Here is a 25,504-nt window from a genome sequence, read left to right as displayed (position 1 = left end):
ATATGTAAGTAAGCACTTAGTAAATACTAGCTGTTATTTTTAATCACCCTGTTTCTTTCTTTCATTCCTTTCCTGATTACTAAGGTAATCATAGTTCCTAAAACCTGCTCCAAAGTGAGATAATTCACTTTTTTTAAAAAAGGAATTGAGCTTTTAGAATGTTGTGTCATCCAAGCTAGTGTTCCACAAAGTCTGGTGCTTGGACCAGCAGCATTGGCATCACCCAAGAGCTGGTTGGAAATGAGATTCTCAGGCTCTATCCCAGATCTGTTGAATCAGAATCTCTGGGATGGGGCCTGGAAATCTGCACGTTTACTGGCCTTCCAGGTAAACAAACACCAGTAAGTATGAGAACTCTGATAAGCCACTCCTGAAATACTGTCTCACCAACTTTTTCTTTTTCCTTTTAATTGAAGTATAGTTGATTGCAATATTGTGTTCCATTGACTTTTTTTTTTAAGTGTTTGTTGTGTTTGTTACAACATTGCTTCTGTTTCATGGTTTGGTTTTTTGATGGAGAGGCATGTGGGATCTTAACTCCCTGACCAGGGATCAAACTCTTATCCCCTGCATTGGAAGGTGAAGTGTTAACCACTGGACCACCATGAAAGTCCCTCCACTGACTTTTTCAACGTATAGAAGGCCCAGCCTTCAATTCAATAAAAGCCTCTTTGTGATTAAGAGATAATTTGCTTTTAAATAAGCTCTACTGGAACTATCCTGAAAAGTTGGAATGTGTAGAAAACAGGGGTAGATTTTATTTTCCATATTTTTAAATTTTTTTCAAAAGCCAGTTCCCTCATGTGCCACATTGCTGCTCCATGACCCTCCTATACATGTTACCCTTTTAAATTGTTTTTCTTTATATTTGTATTTTGGGAACATTATTTGGGGGTATTACACAGTATTGCACATAATCTACTTCTGTGTAAATATTTGAGTGTTTACTTTGTCTATGGCAGTTTGCTAAACCTTTTACATATGTTACTTTATTCAGCTGGTTTATAAGAACTTTTGAGAGGTTATTATTCCGACTCTACAGGAAAGGAAACTGAGTCATGGAAAGATTACATGGCTTGTCCAAGGCCACACACAGTTGGAAAGTGTTAAAACCAGACTCTTAATCTAGGTCTTTCTCTCCATTGGCAATTCTCTTAACTTCGGTTCCTCAGTAGAAGTCACTCTTTGCCAGAATAATTACCTTCCTCAGTAGTAATACCACTGAACTGTTCACATGTTTTTCATCAAATCAGAATTTGTTGAGATGTGCTTATGTCTGTTCATATGACATGCTTTTACACTGATGTATGGATTTGTTTTTTCTCATATCAAGATTCCCTTAGGAAATAAGTTTTTAGCTTTCTTTTTTTCCTTCATTAAAAAAATTGAGATATAACTTACACATCATAAAATTCATCCTTTAAAAGTATACAACTCTGTGGGTTTTAATATATTGTACAAACATCACCAGTGTTTAATTCTAGGACATTTTCATCACCTCATAAGAAAACCCTGCATCCATCAGCAATCGCTCCTCATTTCTTCCTCTCCCAACTCCTGGGATTAATCTGTTTCCTTTAAACCATTCATCTATTTCCTTTCTGTGTGTAATATCCTATTCTGGGCAGTTCGTATATGTGGAAGCGTACAATGTGTGGCCTTTTGTGTCTGCCTTCTTTCATTTACTGTATTTTCAAGGTTTATCCATGTTATAGGATGTACCGATACTTGCTCCTTTTTTTAACTGAATACTGTTCCATTGTATAATGTAGCCCACTGTATATGCCACACTTTATTTATATTCATATTTATATTTTGATGGACATTTGACTTGTTTCCATCTTTGCCCTATGAATACTGCTGCTATGAACATTCATATGCAAGTTTTTGTTTGGATATACATTTTCAAGTCTCCTGGGCATATACCTAGGTGGAGTTGTTGGGTTGTGTGGTAACTCTGTGTTTAAATTAACTTTTTGAAGAACTGCCAAACTGTTTTCCAAAATGACCGTACTATTTTACATTTCTACCGGCAGTGTATGAAAGGTACATTGAAAGCTTTAGTTTGAAAATAATGCTGCAGTGAAGTATCTTCCCTCCTACTTTGTTTTGAACTTCTCTGGTCACTTTTACAAGCTCTCATTTCCTCACAGAGATATATTTTCTGAACTGCCAAGTTCCCTTCTTTACAGAAATAATTGGAATCTCCTCATCCACCTGATTTAAAAAGAAAATAAATGCAGGATGAAGAGGCAGCAAGTAATGTGTGTAACACGTGGGCACACACAAATGCAGCCTTGGTAATTTGGGGAGCAATTCTTGTGACTGAAAGACGTACTATTTATTCACTTGTGAGGAAGTTTCAATTTCTTAAAATATGAAAGAAGAAAGATGCACTCGAGATGGAAAATAGTTATTCCTTGGGAGCACTGTGAAATAGACATGTTGGCTCACCACTGTTTAGTAGATATCCTATTTAGTGTCCAGATTAGTTGATTTCTATTTTCTAGTTTTAGATTTTCTTTAAGATTTTATACTTAATAATTGCCGTTTCCCCCCATCCCCACCCAGGTGCACAATGGAAAGTATTTCAGTGTTTATAATATGAAAAAGTACATACATACATACATACATACATGTGCTCAGTCGTGCCCAACTCTTTGAAACCCCATGGACTGTAGCCCACCAGGCTCCTCTTGTCATGGAATTTTCCCAGCAAGAATACTGGAGTGAGTTGCCCTTTCCTCCTCCAGGGGATCTTCCTGACTCAGGAATCGAACCCACATCCCTTGTGTCTCCTGCATTGGCAGACAAATTCTTTACCACTGTGCCAGGATATACCTAATTGTAGAGATGTGGGTTAATTACTGATGGGTTAATAATGCACACAATGCTATCTAGCAATTAATGTAGCAAGATGGACATGTCTATAAAACAAAAATGATGACTTAAATGTTACAGAAGTTGTTGTATATGGTTACGATATCGCTTATGTATGCAGCCATCACTTACGTATGAAGCCAAGAATAAATGAGGTTACAGAGACAGACATATGTAGTACAAGAGCCAGAGTGGGAAGGACAGCACAGGAACCAAAGGGCATGGTTTACTGGGGGAAGAGGGATGGAAAGGCCTGTATTTATAAAACTTTATTTCTTTAGAGAAAAAGGCAAACTAACATGGTAACAGTGTTATCATCTGTTTAAACTCAGTGGAAAATGCATGGGTGTAGTATTTTAAGTACTTTTCTGTATGTTATTGATTCTTTAATTAAAATTATTGCTGTGTCTTCTCTTTTAATTTATCTTAGAGTATCTTAGAAAGCAAAATTTTGCGGTCTTTTATTCTGGACCTCCAAGCTGGATGTATTTCTTATATCTCTTCCTACTGAAATGACCCATGGGTGAAAATTTAGTAGGTCTGGGCCATTTCTCCAGAATGTTCATTTCATTTCTTTTGAGTGTATGTCATTGTCTTTATCCCTGGAGTTTACTTAATTCTGTCTTGTAGAAAGAACATCCATTATAATAATGGTTTATGAAAAAGTATTATTTCAGGTCTTCAAAGGGGATGAGAGAAAGCAGCAAAAGACCTCCACTTAGTGTTGGAAGGGGCCTGCCACCGCATATTCAGTATATATCATCTTGTCCTTGGTCCCATCTCCATCCTAGTACTTTTCCTGCTTACAATAAGCTTGTCTTCAGTTTTGCTCACTTATTTGAGAGGTCAGAGTCAAGAGGGGTGGTGGAGTGACAGTGCTTGTTTTGAGTTCTTGTTTGTTTATTCTCTTTTTTTGTGGTTGTATGCAGTGAAACAAGCCTGTCTGTGAGAATCATGTGTGTTTCAGAAACTAAACCAACAGGCCCACTGAAACATAATTGACGGTAGCACTTCAGGTTTGAAAAGATCCCATGCTTCTCTCTTTCATTCTGTCCTCAGAAAAGTACATAAGTAAATGTCAAGGACTGAAGCAGAATGAGAGGAATAATTTAATGTTGCCAAAACCAGGTTTCCAACCTCTAGGAAATGTATTCATTTTATATGGAGAATAAATAGATGCTTCCTTGTTTGAACTTTGAAGAAGAATCTTTTCTATGGAGCATAGATTGATGTTAGATTGATGTCAGCCCACTGAGAAAGATATTCAGTTGGTCAGAACACAAATTTATGGGTATTTTTTACTTACTATAAAAAAATTTTAAAAGAAAATTGCCCTGAGGATTCATGCAAAGATAGCCACTTTTTGTGGCCATTTAGCCTTAGTTTTACTGAAAAGTGATTTTTTCCCCTTCTTTTTTCTCTTGGTTATAAACTGATGTGAATTGTAAAGTGATGTTACTACCTCTCTCTTTTTAATTTGGTAATTATTATATTCATCAGTGTATTTTTTTTTTTCTTTAGAAAGTGTGCGGGAGTATACTGCTAGTAAAAGTGAATGGAATAAAACTTAGGAGCTATTCCTCTCACTTCATTTGATCATTGTTAACTATTTGGTATGGCCTTTCCAGTTTTCTCCCCATGCATTTGCATAGATAAAAAAGTATGTCTGTGTAGAGCTTGGCAAGAGTATAATATATCACATTTTAATATTTTCCTGTGACTTGCCTTTAATTCCCCTAGTGATAGGCCTTTCCAAGTTTTTGGAAATATCTGCATGGTATTCCATGGTAATGATATCATGCAGATTATCCATATTTTTTGTCTACTATAAACAATGCTACCTCGAACATTTTATTTTACATCTATATCTACATTTACATACCTTTGCACACATATTTGAGTATTTCTGTGGAGGAGATTCTTAGAAGCAGATTTACTGAGTTAAACATTGTATGCATTTAGTATGTTGATAGATATTGCTAGTGTGTCTTCTCAAAGGCTTTATCAATTTGCATTCCCAATTGTAAGATAGAAAATGGCCCTTCTTATTTTTCAAATGAATTCTCTGGTTATAATGACAATTTTGCAATTCAGAGAAAAGGCAGATAAGCTAAAAAAAAAATGATTATGATAATTACATTAGTAAAGGAATGCTATAACAGGGATGTCTAATCCAGATGGGTTAGGAGGGTTTGGGAGACTTTTCACAGGAGTTCTTGCTTCAGTTAGGTCTTGAATGATGAGTCTGCATTAAAAGAGGAAGGTTTGCTGGGAGGGGAAGCATTTTTGACAATGGGGAAGACTATATGTGAAAGGCAAATTGACTGAGATAGTAGGAAACACTGGGGAACAGCAAGTGCTTCACCTTTGTGAAAGGACAGAGCCTAGTAAGAGCACAAAGGAAGTGCAGGAAAGGTATTAAAAGACTGTAATGGTTATTACCAGGAAGTGGGATTTTATCCTGTAGAAAATGATGAGCCATTAAAGGCTTTTATGTCAATGGGAAGATGTAATCTGACTTTTGTGTTAGAAAGATCACTCTCTTGTCATTGTGGGTGGTGGAAAGAGGTAAGTTTAAAAACAGGCAACCAGATGAGGAATGATCAAAGTCCAAGCTAAGGCAGTGGTTAGCGTGACTAGAGCAGAGGGCATAGATTTGAGAGCTCCTAAGGAGGAATACTAAACAGACCTCAGGAACAGTTTGACTTTGATGAGTAAGGGAGAAGGAAGTGTTAGGGATGATTGTAGTGGTAAGATTTCTGTTTGCCATCATATAGAGTCTAGGAGAAAGGACACATGAAGATAACTTCAGTTTAGGATAATGCGTGACTTTGCTGTTGCTGCGGTTCGTCCCAGTGGAGGTGTGGTTAGACTGGAACACAAGCAAATGGAGTCAGGTGCTGGGCTGGAGGTAAAGAGAGGGGAGTCACGGTCATGTAGGAGGAACCAACTTCCTGTAGTGGGTGTTGTCTCCCTGGGGAACTTTGCGAAAAGACACAGGGCATGTAAGAGTCAATGAAAAAGGAGACACAGCAGCTTGTGAAGAAAACTAAGAAGGAATGCCAGTGAGTGTGAGGAAAACGGCACCCTGAGAGAGAATGGCATTCTGATCAAGGAAAGAAGCAGCAAGTTTTCTGCCAGATGAGTAATAGAAGTGAGAGACAGTGAGTGAATGAGTAGAGACTATGATTTAGGTAAGTTTGAATGAAGAAGTGAAACCCATGAATATGTAGTAGGTAATGCCTACATTCTGACAGTTTCAGTTGCTAAGACTTTTGAACCCAGAAGAACTGGGTTCAAATCACTTTGTTATATTATGCGTTAGTAATACAACAAACTTTTTTGAAAAAGAAAAACATTGTTTATTTGTGTAATTTTAGAAAATACTGTAATTCCTTATGTTGCTGGTGGGATTTTAAAATGGTGCAGTCACCCTGGAAAACAGTAAGGTTGTTCCTGAAAAATGTGCAACATAGAGTTACCTTATGACCCAGAAATTGCACTCCTAGGTGTATACCCAGGAGAAATGAAAATGTATGTCCATACAAGAAAAAACTTGTACACAAATGTTCATAGCAGCATTGTTCATAATGGCCAGAAATGGAAACAACCCACATTTCTATTTCCCAACAAATGGATAACCAAAATCAAGAATACCCATATGATGTGTTATTATTCAGCTGTAAAAAGGAACAGACACATGCTACAACATGGATGAACCTCAAAAACATCATGCTGAGTATGAGAAGCCAGTCACAAAAGATCACATATTGTGTATATATTTTATGTATGTTCATGTATTTATGCAAAATGTCTGGAATAAGCAACTCCATAGAAACAGAAATAGATTAGTGATGCCAGGGGATGCAGGATCTGGGGGACTGGGTAATGACTACTAATGAGTTTGAGATATCTTTCTGGAGTGATGAAAATCTGAAATTAGAAGGTGGTGATAATTTCATAACTCTGTGAATGTACTAAAACCCAGTAAGTATTACACTCCTAATGGGTAAATTTTATGATATGTGAATTATTTCTCAATAAAGCTATTATTAAAAAAACATAAATAGCTGTTATTAAAAAAGTAAAATGGTGAAGCTAATGACAAATGAAAAAAAGGTAACATATCACAGAGATGGTTAATATCTATAATACACAAGGGCTTTTATATAAAGTGATAAATTCTAAGTGCCTTAATTTCCTCATCTGTGAAACAGCTGACAGTTGACCCTAAGGAGAGCTATGAGAATTAAATGAGATAAATGTTAAAGAACATATTATTGTTACTGTTATACTGAGTATTCATTTCCCTGTGGATTCCTGAGAATCAGTCAGTAGAAAGGTTTAGATGTTTAGCTAGCTAAAGTAATGACTGGAGAGTAGAACCTTGAGTATCATGGAATTATAATTATTGTATTCTCTTGGATATGTGCTGTTTTGTCCTCCAGGAAAATGCCATATGTTTATTCATTTCACAGGCATTATTGCATTTTTACAATGCACAGGGCACTAAGCTAGTTGTTGAGGGTACAATGATGACCCAGCCATTATTCCTCCTTTCAAAGATCTTATGATCCAGCAGGGTAAAAGGAGATAGTAAGAAGAGAGTTATTCTAAGACGTGGCAAGGATAAGAGAGAGAGGCACAGAGAACAGAGGAGAGACAGGACTGGAGTTCAAGGAAGCCTTCCCCATAAAACCTGAATAGAGAGAGATGAATAGAAGTTACCCAGGTAAAGCAGAAGGTGGAGAAATGACCCTGGTAATGTAAAGCAAGAGTGAAAGCCAGGGTTAACTGAGAATGAGTAAACTCTGGGAGCAACCAACTGCAGCATGTGGCTAGACCATCAGATGGGTGGAAAGGCTATGGTGAGATACGGAACCAAGAGTAGACGCTAAAAATCCTAAGTGGCACATAGATGAGCTCGGATTATTATTCTGATGGCATTGGGAACTTGTGAATTTTTAATCAAGGAGTGAAAATGGCTAGGTTTTTGTTTCATATGGATAATTTGGAGGCCTGAATGAAGAAGGAATCGATAATCTATCCTGAAGTAGGAAGAACTGCTAGAGGAAGGATTTTATAGTAGTCTGGGCAATGGGTAAGAGCATGCCAGGTATGGGTTAGAGGGCTTCTTCAGGAGATACTTTAAAAGAGAAAACGGCTGCTCTTGATGATGGGTGTTGGCGGTAGAGTCAGGGGAGGAAAAGTGGCTTCAGGGGTGTCTTAGGGCTCCAGTTGAGTGACTGTGTTACTGGTGTTATATCTCTTGAGAGATTGCAAGAAAGATGATGAATTTATTCTTTTCCGTTTTCCTCGAAGACAAGAAACTAATTTTTCAGATGTTTCCATTTTGCTTTGTAGATAGTTCCATGATGATTTTTTCCCCCGGTACTTCTTTGACACTATAGCTGTTAGACCTCTGGGTCTTTTCTGATCCTTCCCAGGAGTAAACTTTTGCTCTCTAAATCTCTATTTATGCCTAACTCTCTGTGTTCTTTTTTTTTTAACTTCTAGGAAGAACCTAAGAAAGTTCGCTTTGATTATGACTTATTCCTGCATCTTGAAGGCCATCCACCAGTGAATCACCTCCGCTGTGAAAAGCTGACTTTCAACAACCCCACAGAAGAGTTCAGAAGAAAGTTGCTGAAGGCAGGAGGGGTAAGTGATACTGTCTTCTTGTGAAAAGCCTTCCCATAGAAAGCTAGTTCCTTGTGTGTCAAGAAGTATGATAGTGTTTTGAGAGAGGTAAAAGAAATGAAGCACCTTAATGACCTCACTGTGTACTCATGGTTTGAAAAGAAGAGGTAAGCAAACAATATTTTAAGTAGCTGTGAGTCTGAAATTACATTATTGGTTAGAAGAGCCTTATAGTCTTATTTGGGCTTCCCTGGTTGCTCAGCGGTAAAGAATCCACCTGCATCGCAGGAGACAATGCAGGAGACTCTGGTCTGGTCCCTGGGTCAGAAAGATCCCCTGGAGGAGGCCATGGCAATTCACTCTAGTATTCTTGCCTGGAGAATCCCATGGACAAAGGAGTCTGGTGGCCTACAGTCCATGGTGTCACAGAGAGTCAGACACTATTGAAGTGAATTAGCATGCACACGTAGTCTACACAGTTCAGATTTATTTCGACAACAATCCAAACCCAAACTAGTTTCTGTTAAGAACAGTGCCTTAATTTTATTTTGGTGTATTGAAAGTTACATTAAAAATTATATTGTCCAAATTTTAAGGTCAAAATTAATAGAAAAGATGCACTCATTCAAATTACATATTTTTCATTTAAAAGCATATTTTTGTTTGTTTGAATTGTGTGTAGGTCATAGATGGATTTTTCTTTTTAAGATAATGATAATTAGCATGGTAAGTTTTTGCACATGTGAATTGGCTAGGATGGGGAAAATCTTTTAAGTGGAATTTCTCAAAAACATGGAATGTTTGCTTGCAGCGAAGTTAGCTACACAGCCAAACATTATTGATGGGTCAAAATCTACTTACCATTGAGGGCTACTGGGACCATCAGCTTCTACTTTAGCTGAACTCCTTGTGTCATATTATGTAGGCAGTTCAGATCCCATAACATTTTGTGGTGTGTGTTTTTTTACATTATTATTATATATTTTTTCCTTTTTCCCCCCTGTGCATTCTTTAGGATTTCCTTCCTTTAGTTTTACTGAAATGTTTTTGAAATTTTGCATTCATGAGCTTGTTATAGGAAGGGTATGTAGATGGTAACTTCTCAAGATGTCTCCTTTCACTGATAAACTCTGCCTGGGAGCTTTGTAGGAAAGAATTGGATTTTATACAGGGCAACATTCATCTGAAGTTCTACAAAAACTACCACATTTCATTCCACACTGTGCTGCATGTCAGTAGATTATGGGTTAAATAGATATTGATGGGTCAGCTTTGGAAATGAATGACCATTTATAGTACTTCATGGGGAAATGCATCTTGGTAAAGAAATGGGCTTTTGTCATACAACTTATTTTAAAGTTAGGGATTTATTATACATTTATTCAGGAATGTTTTTTTAAATAAATCCTACTTGATTCTTTTTAGTTATCTAGAGCACAATGTTGATGCTGCTTATTTGTGACCATGCCCTTAAAAATGAGCCTGTCCATTTTAAATCCTAATCATTCCCATTATTTTTTTTTTAAGAGGATGGCATTTTACACCTCTGGTTGTTCCTCTTGGATATGTGGTTAGGTAGGTAATTGGAGTGTGTGAATTATGGAGCTTGAGTACATCAGGCTTCAGATAAGGGTCGTCGGAAAAAGTAAATATGACACAAGAACTTTTTAAAACATCCACTTAGTCCTGGAGTACTCAAGGGTTGTTTGTGAGCTGGAGAAGAGGTTACAGGTCAGTGATAATGCAGCAGAGTGCGGGCCTGCACCCTGATAAGGTCTCTGGTTGATTTCTGTCTTTCTCTCCACTCAGCTTTTATCTCAGAGTTATCCTCCTTGACTTCTAACTTCCCTTCTTTGTATTTCTTTAAGTGCTATTCAAAGCCTGCCTGTTTTCCCCCTTTAGATTTGCATTGTGTCTTGACAACTCTAAAATGTGAAGTACTCAAGACACCCATTATTCGACATAAGTTCTTTAAGTGACTGACTTGAGTAAATTTTGTAGTAAAATTAACATTTAAAAATTCATTTGAAATACTAGTAATCTCATAGATTCTGTCCATTTCACATGGGAGGGTTAAAATAGTCTTTGATGGAAACGGGAGAATCTGAACCATTAAACTGTCTTATTGAGATTTTTGGATACCTCATATTTTGTTCACCTGACATTTTAATTTTTATCATTGTTGTTGTTCAGTCGCTAAGTAGCGTCCAACTCTTTACTATTAATGCAGTCTGTCATGGTGTCAGCTATCTTATGAGCCATTTTGATTTGATTGGAGATCTGTTTCTCCAGCTTCATGGAGATACCATTGATGTATATATAACTTGAGATTACAGCCTGTTGATTTGATACACTTGTATATTGCAGAATCATTATCACCATGGCATTAGCTAACACCTGCATCACATCAGATAATTACCGTTTCTCTTTTGTGGTGAGATCATTTGACTTACTCTTAGCAAATTTCACATATAATTTAGTTATTTACTATAACCGTCATGCTGCACATCAGATCCCTAGAACTTAATCATCTTATAACGAGAAGTTTGTGCTCTTTGATCCATACCTTCCCTTGTCTCGCACCTCCCCTCTCCCAGCCCTTGATAAGTACCATTCTGGCCTCTGTTTTTATGAGTTTAACTTTTTTCAGATTGTACATATAAGCGATATCATACAGTTTGTCTGACTCATTTCACTTAGCCTAATGTCCTTAGGGTTCATCCATGTTGTTGTAAACGGGAGGATGTCCTTCCTTCTCATGGCTGAATAATATTCTGTTGTGTACATGCATGCACGTACACAAATCTCCACATCATCTTTATCCCTTCATCTGTTGATGGACACTTTGGTTATTTTCATATCTTAGCTATTGTGAAAAATGCTACAGTGAACATGGGAGGACAGATATATCTTTAGTATCCTGTTTTAATGTCCTTTGGGTATATACCCAGAAGTGTGATTGCTGGATCATATGTAGTTCTATTTTTAATTTTTTGAGGAAGGTTCATATTGTTTTCCATAGTGACTGCACTGTAGGATTTACAGTCTTGACCACAGTACACAAGGGTTCCCTTTTCTCCACATTCTTGTCAACACTTACCATCTCTTGTCTTCTTGATGATAGCCATTGTTCCTGGTATGAAGTAAGAGCTTATTTTGATTTGAATTTTTCTGATGATTAGTGATGTCAAGTAACTTTTCATGCACTTATTGGTCATCTGTATAGTTTCTTTGGAAAAACGTCTATTCGGATTCTCTGCCATTTAAAAATCATACTGTTTGAATTTTTTTTTTTTTTTTGACCATTGAGTTGTATGAGTTCTTTATATATTTTGAATATTGATCTCTTATCAGATATATGATTTGCAAGTATTTTATCCCATTTCTTTTCATTTTTTTGATGGTTTCCTTTGCTGGGCAGAAGCTTTTTAGTTTGATGTGGTTCCACTTGCTTGTTTTTGCTTTTGTTGCCTTTGCTTTTGATGTCTATTAGCAAATCTTATGCTCATGACTGTCTCTTTGTATAAACTTTTTTGTTAACTGGAGCCTGGGGTGAAAGGGGTGCGGTTTTTCCATATATTTAAATATTGCATATGTACCAAGGAGGTATACGTTGTTTTTAAAGGAAAAAATCAATCCCTTCTTCATATGTACTATGTGAAATCATGTATAGCCTGAGGCATGAGTAGAGTAAACTTACCATTTTGGCTATAGTTCCTTCTTTTCACTTTTTTCTTTGAAAACAAAAGTACATAGCGCTATTAAAAGTAGAACTTGGCTTTTCAAGGGATCAGAAAAGTTGTTTTTAGAGCTGGCAGCATCTTAGAAAATGCTTTTCAGCTTTCAGAAGAAAATGATTCCAAAGAACATTTTGCCAGAAGAATCTTGAAAAATTACAGATTTTCATAATCTATAAACCTATAAGCTATATGACAACTTTTTTTGGGGGTCAGTGAGAGTTTCTTCTTTTTACTCTTTTTTTAAAACAATGTTGTAATTCTTTTCTAAATAGTGTCAAAGAAATCTTGGTGTGCTTCCCCCTTGGAAGAAAGTTACAGTGTTTTTCTCTTGAATAGCTATCTAAAATTAAGGAATCATTGCTTTCAAAGAAAAGAGAAAAAAAATTTGTGGAAAGGACATCTTTGGATTTAAGCATTATTTTCAGAGAATACAGAAGTACAAAATGATTTTATTTACATGCAGGTATCTTTCTCTAAATGAGAGATGTCATTGGAGCTTATAGGGAAATTGTAACTTTGGTTTACGAGCTAGCCTCTCTGGGGCCTGTGTAAGAAAAAGACAGAAGATAGGGGTTAGAAAGGGGTTTCCCTTGTGGCTCAGTTGGTAAAGAATTTGTCTGCAATGCAGGAGATGCAGGTTCATCACTGGATCGGGAAGGTCCCCTGGAGAAGGAAATGGCAACCTATTCCAGTATACTAGCCTGGGAAATCCCACGGACAGAGGAGCCTGGCAGACTACAGTCCTTGGGGCTGCAAGAGTCGGACACAACTTAGTGGCAAAACCAGGCCAGAGGTTAAAAATGGAAAATAATAATCTAAGAACTTCTGGAAGGAGATTACCTTCACTTTGAGATCTTATTTTCTTCTTTGGTTGGCAGGAGAGGTAGAAGACAGTGAGCTGTAAACTTCTGAGGGCCAGACTTCATGTCATCTATTTATACTTGAGTTATAAGCAAAAGGATCAAATGTACCCCTTTGGGAAGCAACTCTCACTTTCACTGAGATACTTTTCTTTTTTTTTATGAACTGATGAATCCATGTGGAAGGATTTTCAAATATGCTCTTTATGTGTCAGGATTTTTTTTTTTTAAGGAGTTACAATCACGATAGATGGTTTTCTCTGTTTACTTGATCACCTTCTTAATAGCTGGAATTCAGTCACACTGAAAAATGCAGAAGGATTTGACATCCATCACTTTTGATTGAGAGAGGATGAGTTTTTATGTGGGTGTTGGCAAAGCAATGATACAATGTTTGTCATATAACTGAAACTTGTCATTTTATTGACTTGTCTTTCTGAATTTTCTTTTGGGAGGGAGTATGAGACAATTGGAGACATTTTAAAATCAGACAGATTTAAATTAAAACCTCATCACTGTCATCTTTTATCTGAATGACCCTTGGAAAATTATTATATGTTTTTGAATCTCAGTTTATCATCTGTATAGTGGTCAAGACAGTGTTTCCTTCATTGAGAATGTGTAACCATGTTGTGCGGCTCATAGTAGATAACCAGTCCATGGATTCCTTTTCTTTGATTGCTGGCCTAGAAAATTAGAGCTTTATCTAATTTCATATCAAGCATTTAAAGGTACAGTGGAAAAGGTTCACTATTTAGTGTAAGCTACCCTGATGCTGGGAGAGATTGGGGGCAGGAGGAGAAGGGGACGACAGAGGATAAGATGGCTGGATGGCATCACTGACTCAATGGGTATGAGTTTGAGTAAACTCTGGGGGTTGGTGATGGACAGGGAGGCCTGGCGTGCTGCGATTCATGGGGTTGCAAAGAGTCGGACATGACTGAGCGACTGAACTGAACTGAACTGAACCCTAGCTTTATTCACAGGAACATGTGTTTTATCACCAGCGAGTGTGACCAACCCATTGGGTTTAAAGGGAATTAGCCCATTCTATCTTTCTTCAAGGAATTTGCATTCTGGCTGTTTGTATTTTGCTTGTATAGACTGAAACAGAGGTCTGTTGGCAGTATCATTTTTTAAGATGTCCATTTTCATTAGAAAAATGATCGATTCTTACCATTGTTCTTAATTCTAAATTTCCAGAAGATTATAAGTTTCTCAAAACCCTTAGATTTCCTAACTAGTGTATTCAGCGAATATATATGTACATCTTGTGCTTCTATGAAGAAGGCACAAAAGGGGCAATCATCTTTAGAGAGTTGAGTTTGTTTTACAGCTGCTCCCTTTTTTTGGCCTAGAAATCAAGTGGTCTGCTTTGGTTGTGTTGTTTTTTATGGGATGGTGGTAGGGTGTTGGTGGGCTTTTTTTTTTTTTTCCCTTTCTTTCTTTCCTCAATTAAACAGAGCAAGGTCTAAACATGTTGTTCAGTCTATTTCTGAATCGCTGGCAAGCAGTTAATTCTGAGGACTGAAAATTAAAACTAACCACAGCAGTTGTTAAAACTAGGGTTTCTATAGGCAGAAATCCAATTCTGTTCAGACACCACCTGTTTCAATAGGACGTTTCAGACGCCCATTTGGCAGGATTTGCTGGAGAAGACATGGGGAACATGCTTTCAGTCTGTGTTAAGTCTGCAGCATAATGCAGTCCTGTTTCTCAGAGTGACAGTCTCATTTATATCTGATATGTTTTTGCAAGGAATAAATTGGAATTTTTTGGAGCACTACTTATTGTGAAGTAGAAATCAGACCCACAGTAGACTCCCAACAAAGGGTTTTGGTTACTAAAGGGCCAACGGGATCTTATGATAAGGAGCTTTCACTAATGCAGCCGTGTCAAGCCATCTGAACATAGCATTTGATCTCAGGGTTCTGGAATGAATCTTGTGTAGGATGGTTTAGTATTTCCTTTTGTAGGGGAGTTCAGAACACTTTGAATTTCTAAACAGTACAGATCACATTCTCTTCCCCTCAAATTTTAATTTTTTTTAATAGGTAAATACACATCCAATACAAAATGACATATAATGAGTCTTCCTCTGGGCCACCAACGATGCTGTAGTGAATAACCTTTTATATAGTTGTTTGTGCACATGGATGAGTGTATCTGTAGGATAAATTCCTGGGAGTAAAATCGTAGCTCCAAGGCAAAGTGGAATTTAGATTTTGATAGACATTTACAAATTGCCTGCCAAGGATGTTATACTACTCTGTGCTTGCATCAACAATGTGTAAGAGTGCCTATTTCACCATACAGTGATTCATTAAACATTTTTCCCCTCAATATGATGAGTGAAAAATGATATTTCATTTTTAATTCACATTTCTCCTACAAGTGATGATGAGCATCTTTTCATATGTTTAAAGCCATTTTCATTTCCTTCAAAGACCGCATTTTAATGTGTTCTGAATTGGAGATGTTCTAAATGTTTTGGTTCAGCTTAAATTTATGAGTACTCTTCCCACATACTTACATTTGGAAAGGTTACAAAAAGATACGGAAGCCTCTTTAACCAAGGTCTGTGTTTTCAGGCATTCTTCAGCGTGTAACAAATTATGTTCCTCGGAACTGATTTGTCAAGACTTTGGCTTCTAAAAATATAAGTGGCTTTTGTGGCAAACTCATCTTAACAGTGCCCAGAGAGGGATAGCTGGCTGCTTATTTTAAAAATAGCTCAAAGGAAATAATACATAGAAAATTATTTTAGTTGCTGTTACTGGACAGCTTCATTGAATTTTTGGATATTTGTTTTGGGACTAGTGTGCCTTTATGTAATTTTTCAATATATATCATCCTGTAAACGTCTGCCTCAGGAGATAAAAGGATGCTGCTGTTTTTCACCAGCACTGATAAAAGGTGATTTATTTAAATGAATGTAAGATCAAGCAGGCAGCCTCATCTATTTGGTTGTTTCTCAGAATTGAGGTCAATTTTATGTCATATTTAGTGTTTTTTCCTTTCCATTTCTTTGATTCCCACCCCCGTGCCCCTCACCAAAAGTCTGGAGAATTAAATCATGAAAGTAGAACAGACATATAAATGATAACTAGAATGTCCAAGTCATGAAATCAATTGGAAAGTATGGTCATGATAGTAGAAAAATTATTTATGTCACTCAGCATACTTCATGGTTAATTTATAGTTTAACATCTTCTGAAAATCACATATGTTGTTTGAAGGACAATTAAAGACTTGAAAATATGCACCAAAAAATCATCTGTGGTATAGATCTTCCTGCCTTCATTTGTTCCTTTCTTCTAGGTTACCTGTTACCTGTTCAGTAAGGAGGGAAAAATATAGAGGCACGCTTTTCACTGAGTCCACAGTTCAGATACTTTTACTGCCTAAGTTGAGCAAAGGCTAACCTGAGAAGGAAACAGGTAGATATTCCTGGAGTGTGGAATGGGAAAAGCTGTGATGAGTGTTTGAGTTGTTAGCGCTGGATGGTGTGCCATGTTGCTTTCGGCTGACCACTCAGGAGCAGTGGTTCAACTGTCCCTGCATAGGAACTTTAGTTTAGTCTTGAAAGGAAATGCTGTAATATCTGAAAGAAAACCATCACATAGCCCTGCCCCTAGCTCCTGTCTCCAATGCCACACACACACACACACAAAAGCCAAGAAAAGAAGAAATTGGAGAATTTGAAGTTAAGAAAAGAACAATTTTTTTCTCTTTTTAAATACAAAAATACTATAGTTGAAAACTGTTGGTTCACTTTCTTTCACCCTTCTTGGCTCAGGTGGTTCTTTATGCCCTAGTTTCAAAGCTGCACAGAAAGTTTATCTAATATATCTGAATCCGTTCCCAGACTCCTAGGATGGTAAAGGAATTTTTGTGTTGATCGTCACCACTGGATATTTTTTGGGTTCATACTCTATAATATTACAAGAAAAACAGTTTGGGAGGAGGGAGTAGAAAAGGGAAAGGGAAACAAAGATTAACATTCTATTTTCTAAATTTTTCTTTTTCTGTAAGTTATAAGAAAACTTGACAGTGATTAGGACCTGTAGTAGCAGTTTAGAAAATAAATGTCTGAGACTTTTAAAATAGATATTTGTTTTATTTTTGAGGAGTGAGGACAAATGGTAGGTGGTTTAATATAATATCCTTTATTCCACAAAGGACACAGCCATGGTATGTGGTATAAAGAATGTTTCATTTGAAATCTAAAGGCACAAATTCAATTCTTGAATCTGCTACTAATTTACCTTGGGCTGTAGATTGGTATAAATCTGAATTATCCCCTTCCTTCCGAGATTATTAAATAAAATGTGGTACATAGTTAAGCAGTCAGAAAATAATTATTTTATTCATTGACACAGCCTCTTTTTTTCTATAGGTTTTTTATTATGTTTTGGTTTAAACCACATTGTTTATTACCTAGAAAGGTGAAAATGAAAGATTTCCATTTCAGGACTGACATAATGATGGTTTTCTGCTAAGAAAGAACATGCTTTAGCCTCAAGAAGGAATCTGGTTTTTTTGTTTTTTTTTTTTTAACAGATTTTAAAATAAATGTATGCTAACTTTAGAACAATGTAGACTTTCTAGAAAAGCAAAAAGAAGAGGAATCATTTATAATCCCTCTAGTGATTGTAATGTGTATTTTACATTGCATTTTTCATGTAGATAGGATTGTACAAAATGTTTGTGTTTTGCACTTATTAAACATGAATTTCATACATTTTAGACTACATGACTTACTTTATTTTTGTTGTTTATAAAAACATGTTCTCAAACTTAAGAGTATTGGTGTAAAATTTTTGGTTGTTTTTTTAAGAAATTACTGGTAATGTGTTCTATGTTTTTGTTTGTTATTATTTTCTCCTTATGCTCTCAGCTTCTCAAAATTAAAGTCACTGGCTTAAGGTCTAAATACTATAGATGAAATTAGAGACAAAAAAACTTTGTGAAAATTTGTTTTCACAAATTTGAAGTTGTTTCTTAATGGTTCTGACAATACAGAAGAATGATGGTCTAGGTTTATTGTTGTTGCAGTGGGATGGGCCAAATTAGGTCTGTTATTTGGAAAAATTTTAATATAGATTATTATAGGTGTAGATTTTGGTAGCTTGTCTTTGTAAAGGCTGTTTTTGCCTTTCTGCCCTTTATAGGGTAGATTGGAGACCTGTGGGTAGTATGAAATGGTTACATCACTCAATTGTGTCCAGCTCTTTGCAACCCCGTGGACTGTAGCCTGCCAGGCTCCTCTGTCCATGGAATTCTCCAGGCAAGAATACTGGAGTGGGTTGCCATTCCTTTGTCTAGGGGATCTTCCCCACCCAGGTATCCAACCCAGGTCTCCTCCATTGCAGGCAGATTCTTTACTGTCTGAGCAACCAGGGAAGCCCTAAATATAAAAAAACATTAATGGAAACATTGAGTAAAATAAGAATGCCTTATCCATAAAACAAACTAGTCCGCTCAACTATAGTGTGAGTAAAAAGAGAATATAATAAAAATTCGGTTAACCTTGCAAATTTTAGTCTTCACATGAACTCTGCGTGACTGAAGAGATGGATTTGAATGGGTTATACAGACAGAAGTCTGCTCATACTGTGTCCATGGTGTCTTTGGGCAAATTAGAAATGAGCACTTCCTCCTCTGCCTCATGAAACCCTAGACCAGGGAACAGGGCATGGCTAGGATGAGCACGCCTGGACCTCAGCTAGTCCTTATCCCATTGGCGAAGCATCCTTGTGCACCATCTGGACAGTCATTTACAGTCATGGTACTATTTATGAGTCCAGACCAAAAAAGTGATTTTGATGTTAAAACTGTCTTGCCTGAGATAGTCTAGACAGGAGTGATTTATGATTTCTAGGGAAATAATAAATAAAACTTCCTTGAAAATTTGTTCTCCAGTTTTGAATGGCCATGTCCTTTCAAGGTTTAGCCTGGCTGCTTATTCTGCCCCTCTGCTTTGTGTTTTTTACCTCATGATACTATTATTTATCATCCACAGATCACTATAAAGATCTGGTTTAAGTACAGGGAGCAAGCAGGCTTTTGATCAGACTATTGTGCTAAACCAGGCTAATGCTTTGAAAGGACATGACTGCAAAAACTGGAAGATCAGCTGAATAATATAGCCTTTGCTATTGGGAATTTCACACAGTGGGTGGTGATTTATTATTTTTTTTTAAGTAATGATGAAATAAAGTGGACATTTCCTTTTTGATAATTTTGAGCTCTGAATGCTATGGTAAAGAGAGCATCAATGTGCTCCAGATTAGGGCTCCTCTAGAGCTTAACAGTGATCGTTCTTGCTTAAGAATGCCTTCTGCTTTGTTCCAAATTTAAGATGCACTTTATCTGATCTGACTCTTGACTCGGTAAAGAGCCTGCCTGCAATGTGGGGGAACCAGGTTTGATCTCTGGGTTGGGAAGATCCCCTGGAGAAGGAAATGGCAACTTACTCCAGTAATCTTGCCTGTTCATCACAGCACTGTTTATAATAGCCAGGACATGGAAGCAGCCTAGGTGCCCATCAGCAGACGAATGGATAAGGAAGCTGTGGTACCTATACACAATGGAATATTACTCAACCATTAAAAAGAATTCATTTGAATCAGTTCTAATGAGATGGATGAAACTGGAGTACATTATACAGAGTGAAGTAAGCCAGAAAGATAAAGACCAATACAGTATACTAACACATATATATGGAATTTAAAAAGATGGTAATGATAACCCTATATGCAAAACAGAAAAAGAGACACAGATATACAGAACAGACTTTTAGATTCTGTGGGAGAAGGCGAGGGTGGGATGTTTGAGAGAATAGCATTGAAACAAGTATATCTCAGGGGTGAACAGATCACCAGCCCAGGTGGATGCATGAGGACAAGTGCTCAGGGCTGGTGCACTGGGAAGACCCAGAGGGATGGGATGGGGAGGGAGGCGGGGGGAGATCGGGAGGGGAATACATGTAAATCCATGGCTGATTCATGTCAAGGTATGGCAAAAACCACAACAAAAAAAAAAAAAAAATCTTGCCTGGAAAATTCCATGGATGGAGGAGTCTAGTGAGCTATGGTCCACGGGGTTGCAAAAAGTTGGACATGACTGAGCGACTAACACTTTCACTTTCATAGTTCCCTTGGGCTTCCCAGGTGGTGCTAAGGGTAAAAGCACCAGCTTGCCAATGCGGGAGATATAAGAGACACAGGTTCAATCCTCAGGTTGGAAAGATCCCCTGGAGGAGGGCATGGCCACTCCAGTATTCTTGCCTGGAAAGTCCCATGGACAGAGGAATCTGGTGAACTGTAGTCCATTGGGTAGAAAAGAGTCAGACACGACTGAAGTATCTAAGCACAGCACATGGATAGTTCCCCAGGCTAGGACTGAAACTAGTTCATGAGTCTTCTTTCCCTTATGTCCCTTCTGTATTTTTTCCCTAGATTACTCTTCCTCCTCTTGATGAAGAAGGGCTCCATTTCTTATGTCCATCACGCTCCTTGCCAGGGTCAAGTTTCTTGGGCTTCTCTTCTTCTCCATCTATAATGTCCCCTGGGGTCATCTTGTATGAATCTTCCTTTCTATTCTTCTCCTGAAGCGATTTTTGTGGTTTATATATATACTCCTGATTTTGGCTTCAGTTCTTTTTTTCTTTTTAATTGGAAAAACATGTTATAGTTAAATATTTATTCTGATTTACCTTTCTTAAAAGAAAATGCATTGAGGTTAAAGATGTATGTGCCTCTGACCTGCAGAGCAACACAGGGGTGAATGTTTCACAGCCACAAAGATCTTCCTTGATTAATCAGCCCTGAAGGTAATTATAAAACCTATATGGATTATTGTGATAGATGGTCACTTTCTCATGGTTTTGTGTTCTGAACACCTTATTCTGATGTCTTTTGATGAAGAAAACATAGCATATCAGTGGAAAGAGTAGACTTCTCTAGGAAACAGACTCCCCCCCACCTCCCCACCAGATGCTGGCATTGGCCTTAGTAACTGTGTAACTTTGGACAAATTACTAACCTCTATCCTCCTGTTTCCTCATTTGTAAAAGGAGAAAAACAGGCATTTACATGCAGTTTTATAGTTGAAGAGATTCTCTGATATAATAGGTCAAGCTTCCTGCTTCATTAACGCGTAAGTGGTCAGATACTGAAATGATTTGGCCAACCAAGGCATAGTGGAGTCAGGGTTGTTGTTCACTGTTCTGGCATATTCTTTCTATCATAACATAGAGGAATGTTAGTTTTCTTTTTAAAAATGCAATTAAAAGAGACAAAGTATTAAAACAAATCTCCAGGGTCACTTCTTTTAGTTGCCTTCAGGCCACCAGGACAAGCTTATTATACACAAGTCCCCTCCTGAAAGTGTTAGTTGCCTAGTCGTGTGTGACTCTTTGCGACACCCTCAACTGTAGCCTGCCGGGCTTCTTTGTCCATAAGATTCTCCAGGCAAGAATACTGGAGTGGGTTGCCATGCCCTCCTCCAGGGGATCTTCCCAACCCAGGGATTAAACCCAAAGCCCTTAATAGATAAATTGCCAGAGTAGAGCCATGCATTTGCTGCTGGTAGCCGACTTTATCCTTTTGTTTCTTGCTTTGTAGACCGAAATTCTCTGTATCTTGTGTCTGAAAATCCAATTTCTGTAAAGAAAATGATAATTAGGAAGTTGTTCTCCCACCACCCAAATTTTCTTAAGCCAGCATCAGCTTATCTGTGGGGATGGGTTGCATTTTCATTTTCCATGAATTAGAGACAAGCATAATTTTTGGAGTCTTTTTTCTCAGTTGAATAACAAGGGTATGCATGACTTTAGAAGTGGTTTTTCTTGGCATTAACCAGCATGTGAAAAAGGCTGTAATAAAGTCAACAAATAAGTTTGTAATCTCCCAGGTTTTTGAAAGTAGAGATGCAAATAAGTCATGGGGTAGGAGTGATTTTGAGTGCTTAGATATTAAAAGATTCTTCTCCTCAGGGTTGGAAAGTTGGTTGGTAATATGCTTTATTAGAATCAGCTTACTGAGGCCGGCTTGCCACTTCTTTGGGAAACTGCTTTTAACTTCTTGAGATTCTCTCTCTCCCTCTCCCTTCTCTCTCTCTCTCTCTCTCTCTCTCTCACACACACACACACAGGCATACACACGTGCCCCAAAATCAGGATAAGTGACCTGAAGATGGTTCAGAATATTTGAATCTGGGACAGGTAGGACAGGCTCAAGATGCCTTTGGCTCAAATCCAAGATGCCTTTCAAATCCTATAAGACTTCTGGCAGATTTTTACCCTTTTGTTTCTTGCTTCATATATTGAAATTCCCTGAATAAAACTGATTTCTCTTTCTTCTGATATTCAAGTTTGAGAGGACACTCTTAAGTGTTGCTAAGTCTTGTCCTATCCCTTGTCTTCAGGTACCAATCTCTGTGTGTGTGTTTGTATTTTTTTAAGCTTAGCACTTGCCTTATCCTTAGAAAGCATAAGCACTTTTAAAATATTTGAGGGCCTGCTATGGGCCATACTTAATTCCAGATGCTAGGTATATAGTGAATGAACACTGGATTTTCTTTCTTTCTCTCTTTCTTCCTACCAACTTGACTCTTCGTCAGTTTCAAGGGAAAATGCATTCTCATCTTCTCAGAAAACTAAAATAACCCAGTTCGGTTTCTTTAAAAAAAGAAAAAGGAACAGAAAGAAGAAAGAAAGAAAGACGAATGTCTACCTGTTTGTCCAGGCTGTCTGGGTGTGCTTTTAGGAGAAAAAGCTGCAGTACTTTGAGTCATTTACTGCTTTTTCTGGGGGACCGGAAACTTTCTTACTGGACCCCATTACTGTCATACCCCAAGCAGGCTCTGTGGGTTTCTGAAGACCAAGGATAGCAAAAACATCAGCGTTTTCTCCTTTGGTCTTTTGTGTATACCCGTTAGATGATTATAATGAATGTATAGAAAATTGTTTTGTTTCTACAACAGATTCTACCAAGTGGAACAGATTTTCCCAAATAAGCAATAGATAAGTTGTTTCCAAATACATCTTTGAGTTTGTATTACAAGTTTATTGTCTTTTACTTCAACAGAAACAATTGGTTTTAATTGAGAAGAGATGAACTAGAGCCCCAGATCAGATGTGTTTGTTTTTGTGTATGGTCTAAAAATGCAACTTCATTTGGCATTTTTGAGATCAAACCACTGCTTTTTCTTATATTAGGAAAGCCTCGAGTTAGTTGACAAATATAACTTATTAGAAAGCTTTAGTTTGTTTTGGAATGGTGTTTAGATTTCACTTAGAAGAAATATGGTGCGGTTTAGCTCTTCTTAACATGATATGGGTCCTTGGAAAGAGAACCAAGTAAGCAAATTAAACATACTGAGGCTGCTTTTTGGACATCCTCTGATTTTGATGTCCCTCCCAGGGTTCCTTAGTCCACTGGGCACAGATTAAGACATGGGGTTCTTCTAAATCCTTTATATACTTTAATTTTTTAATTTTGAAAAATCTCAAACTTACAGGAAAGTTATTAGTACAAAGAGATTTTCTTTCCTGAACCATTTGAGAATTAGTTGCCAACGCAGTGTTCCATCAACCCTGAATACATTATTTCCTGCGAACAAGGACATTCTCTTATATAAGCATGTTAATGTTATCAAAGGCAGGATTTAGCACTGAAGCACTGATACATTACCAGCCTCTACTTCTCAGAGCCCATTCAAGTTTTAGATTGTTGCACTGATATCCTTTGTTTTTATACCAGAAGTATCCTGTCTAAAATCATATGTAGCATTTGGTTATTATGTCTCTTAGGTCTCTATCATCTGCGAAGAGTTCCTTGGTCTTTTCTTGACTTCTTTGAATTATTTCAGGCTGATTATTTAGTAGTTGGCCCTCGATCTGGGTTTGTATGACATTTCCTCATGACCAGATTCAGTCTATGCATCTCTGGCAGGAATATTACAGAAGTGATACTGGGTTCCTCTCATTGTGTCCAATCATACGATCATGATTTCTATTGTACCCTACCATTACTACTGCAGTATTACTCTGAACACTTGATTCAGATGGTGTCAGCCGGCTTCTGTACTGCAAATTACTTTTTTTTTCACCTCTGTAATTAATAAGTGTTTTATTGGGAGATACTTAGAGAAAATATAAATATGCCATTCCTCCTTAAGTTTAAGTCTGTTCTTATATTTACTATACATCAACATGGACACACACATACACATAAATATATGTGTATATACATTTATATATATGTGTGTGTGTATATATATATGTGTGTGTGTGTGTGTGTATGTATATACTATAACACCTTTTGATCTGGCATCCCCAAGTGCCTATTATAAGTGCTCAACAAGTTTGTAAGTTCATTCAAAGACAAATATTTAATTCTGTGTCTGTTAGTGGTTGGTCATTATTCCAGGTTCTGGGGGTGGTGGTAGGGGGAAACACAACAATGAACTAAGTTTGAAAAACAAAATGCATACATTTGTGGGAGCCCTGTAAAAGGAAATAGTTCTTTGTGAAGGATGGGAATAATTTTGTGAGACAGCCATTTCCAGTGTGTTCATTTATATTAATGTGTATTCAATGAAAAAAGTATTTGACTTCACACTTTTTAAACTGTAGTTCTTATTAAAGTGCATAGACTAAATATGTCATAGATTTTTTTTTAGCCTTGGTAATTTATTTTCTTGTATCATCATAGCTCTGCTCTTCCCTACCCTGAGGAGAACTGGTGCCTTGCACATAGCTAACTCAGCTTTTAAGTGCAAAATGGAAATCCTAGTAATGTAGAAATGTTATATTAGTTAGCTCTACCCTGTAGTTTGTTAATTTTTTTCTTACCTTTAACCAGAGATAATTCCAGCAAGAAAAGTGATTTTTCTCATTATACATTTGGTAATAAGTATTAGAATGTAGAAACAATAAGAATAGAGTATAAATTTCTTTCTATTAATAGAGTTAATTGTCTCTTATTTCATTTAACTCCTATGGGTAGGACCATAATACACAACATATAATCAAACTCTCTTTTTGAATTATAAAATTATTTGGGCATTTATTCACTCAAAATATATGTGATTGCCTATTCTTTGCCAAGTGCCTACCTCTCAGGACTCTTAAAGGATTCAGTGAGACAATGTGTGTGCTTTGGTCAAAGCAGCTAATAGATAAGTGTCCATTGAGTCTGAATGTGTTATTTCCCTTACTAAACTCGAGGAGTCTGACATCAGGTATTATGAGTTTTTCTTAAAATAAAAATGTTGTGCTATAATTGATATATATGACGGTTAAATGTATTTTATGTATAAATTATAAAAAGTGGACCATGAGTCCACCTTTCAACTTAAGAATGAGAGAACATT

The 25,504-nt window shown here is 37.1% G+C and overlaps 1 protein-coding gene across 1 annotated transcript in view; it reads left to right on the top strand.

Annotated features, from left to right (window-relative positions):
* The window catches only part of MLLT3 (MLLT3 super elongation complex subunit), a 288,355-nt gene that overhangs the window by 156,625 nt on the left and 106,226 nt on the right, over window positions 1-25,504 (top strand). The window contains 1 exon segment of the mRNA XM_043486609.1: window positions 8,398-8,541. Coding sequence (XP_043342544.1) covers window positions 8,398-8,541 — 144 coding nt within the window.

This window comes from Cervus canadensis, chromosome 14 (genome assembly GCF_019320065.1).
Source record: "Cervus canadensis isolate Bull #8, Minnesota chromosome 14, ASM1932006v1, whole genome shotgun sequence".
NCBI classification, from domain to species: Eukaryota; Metazoa; Chordata; class Mammalia; order Artiodactyla; family Cervidae; genus Cervus; species Cervus canadensis.
This window is presented reverse-complemented; position numbering and strand designations above follow the sequence as displayed.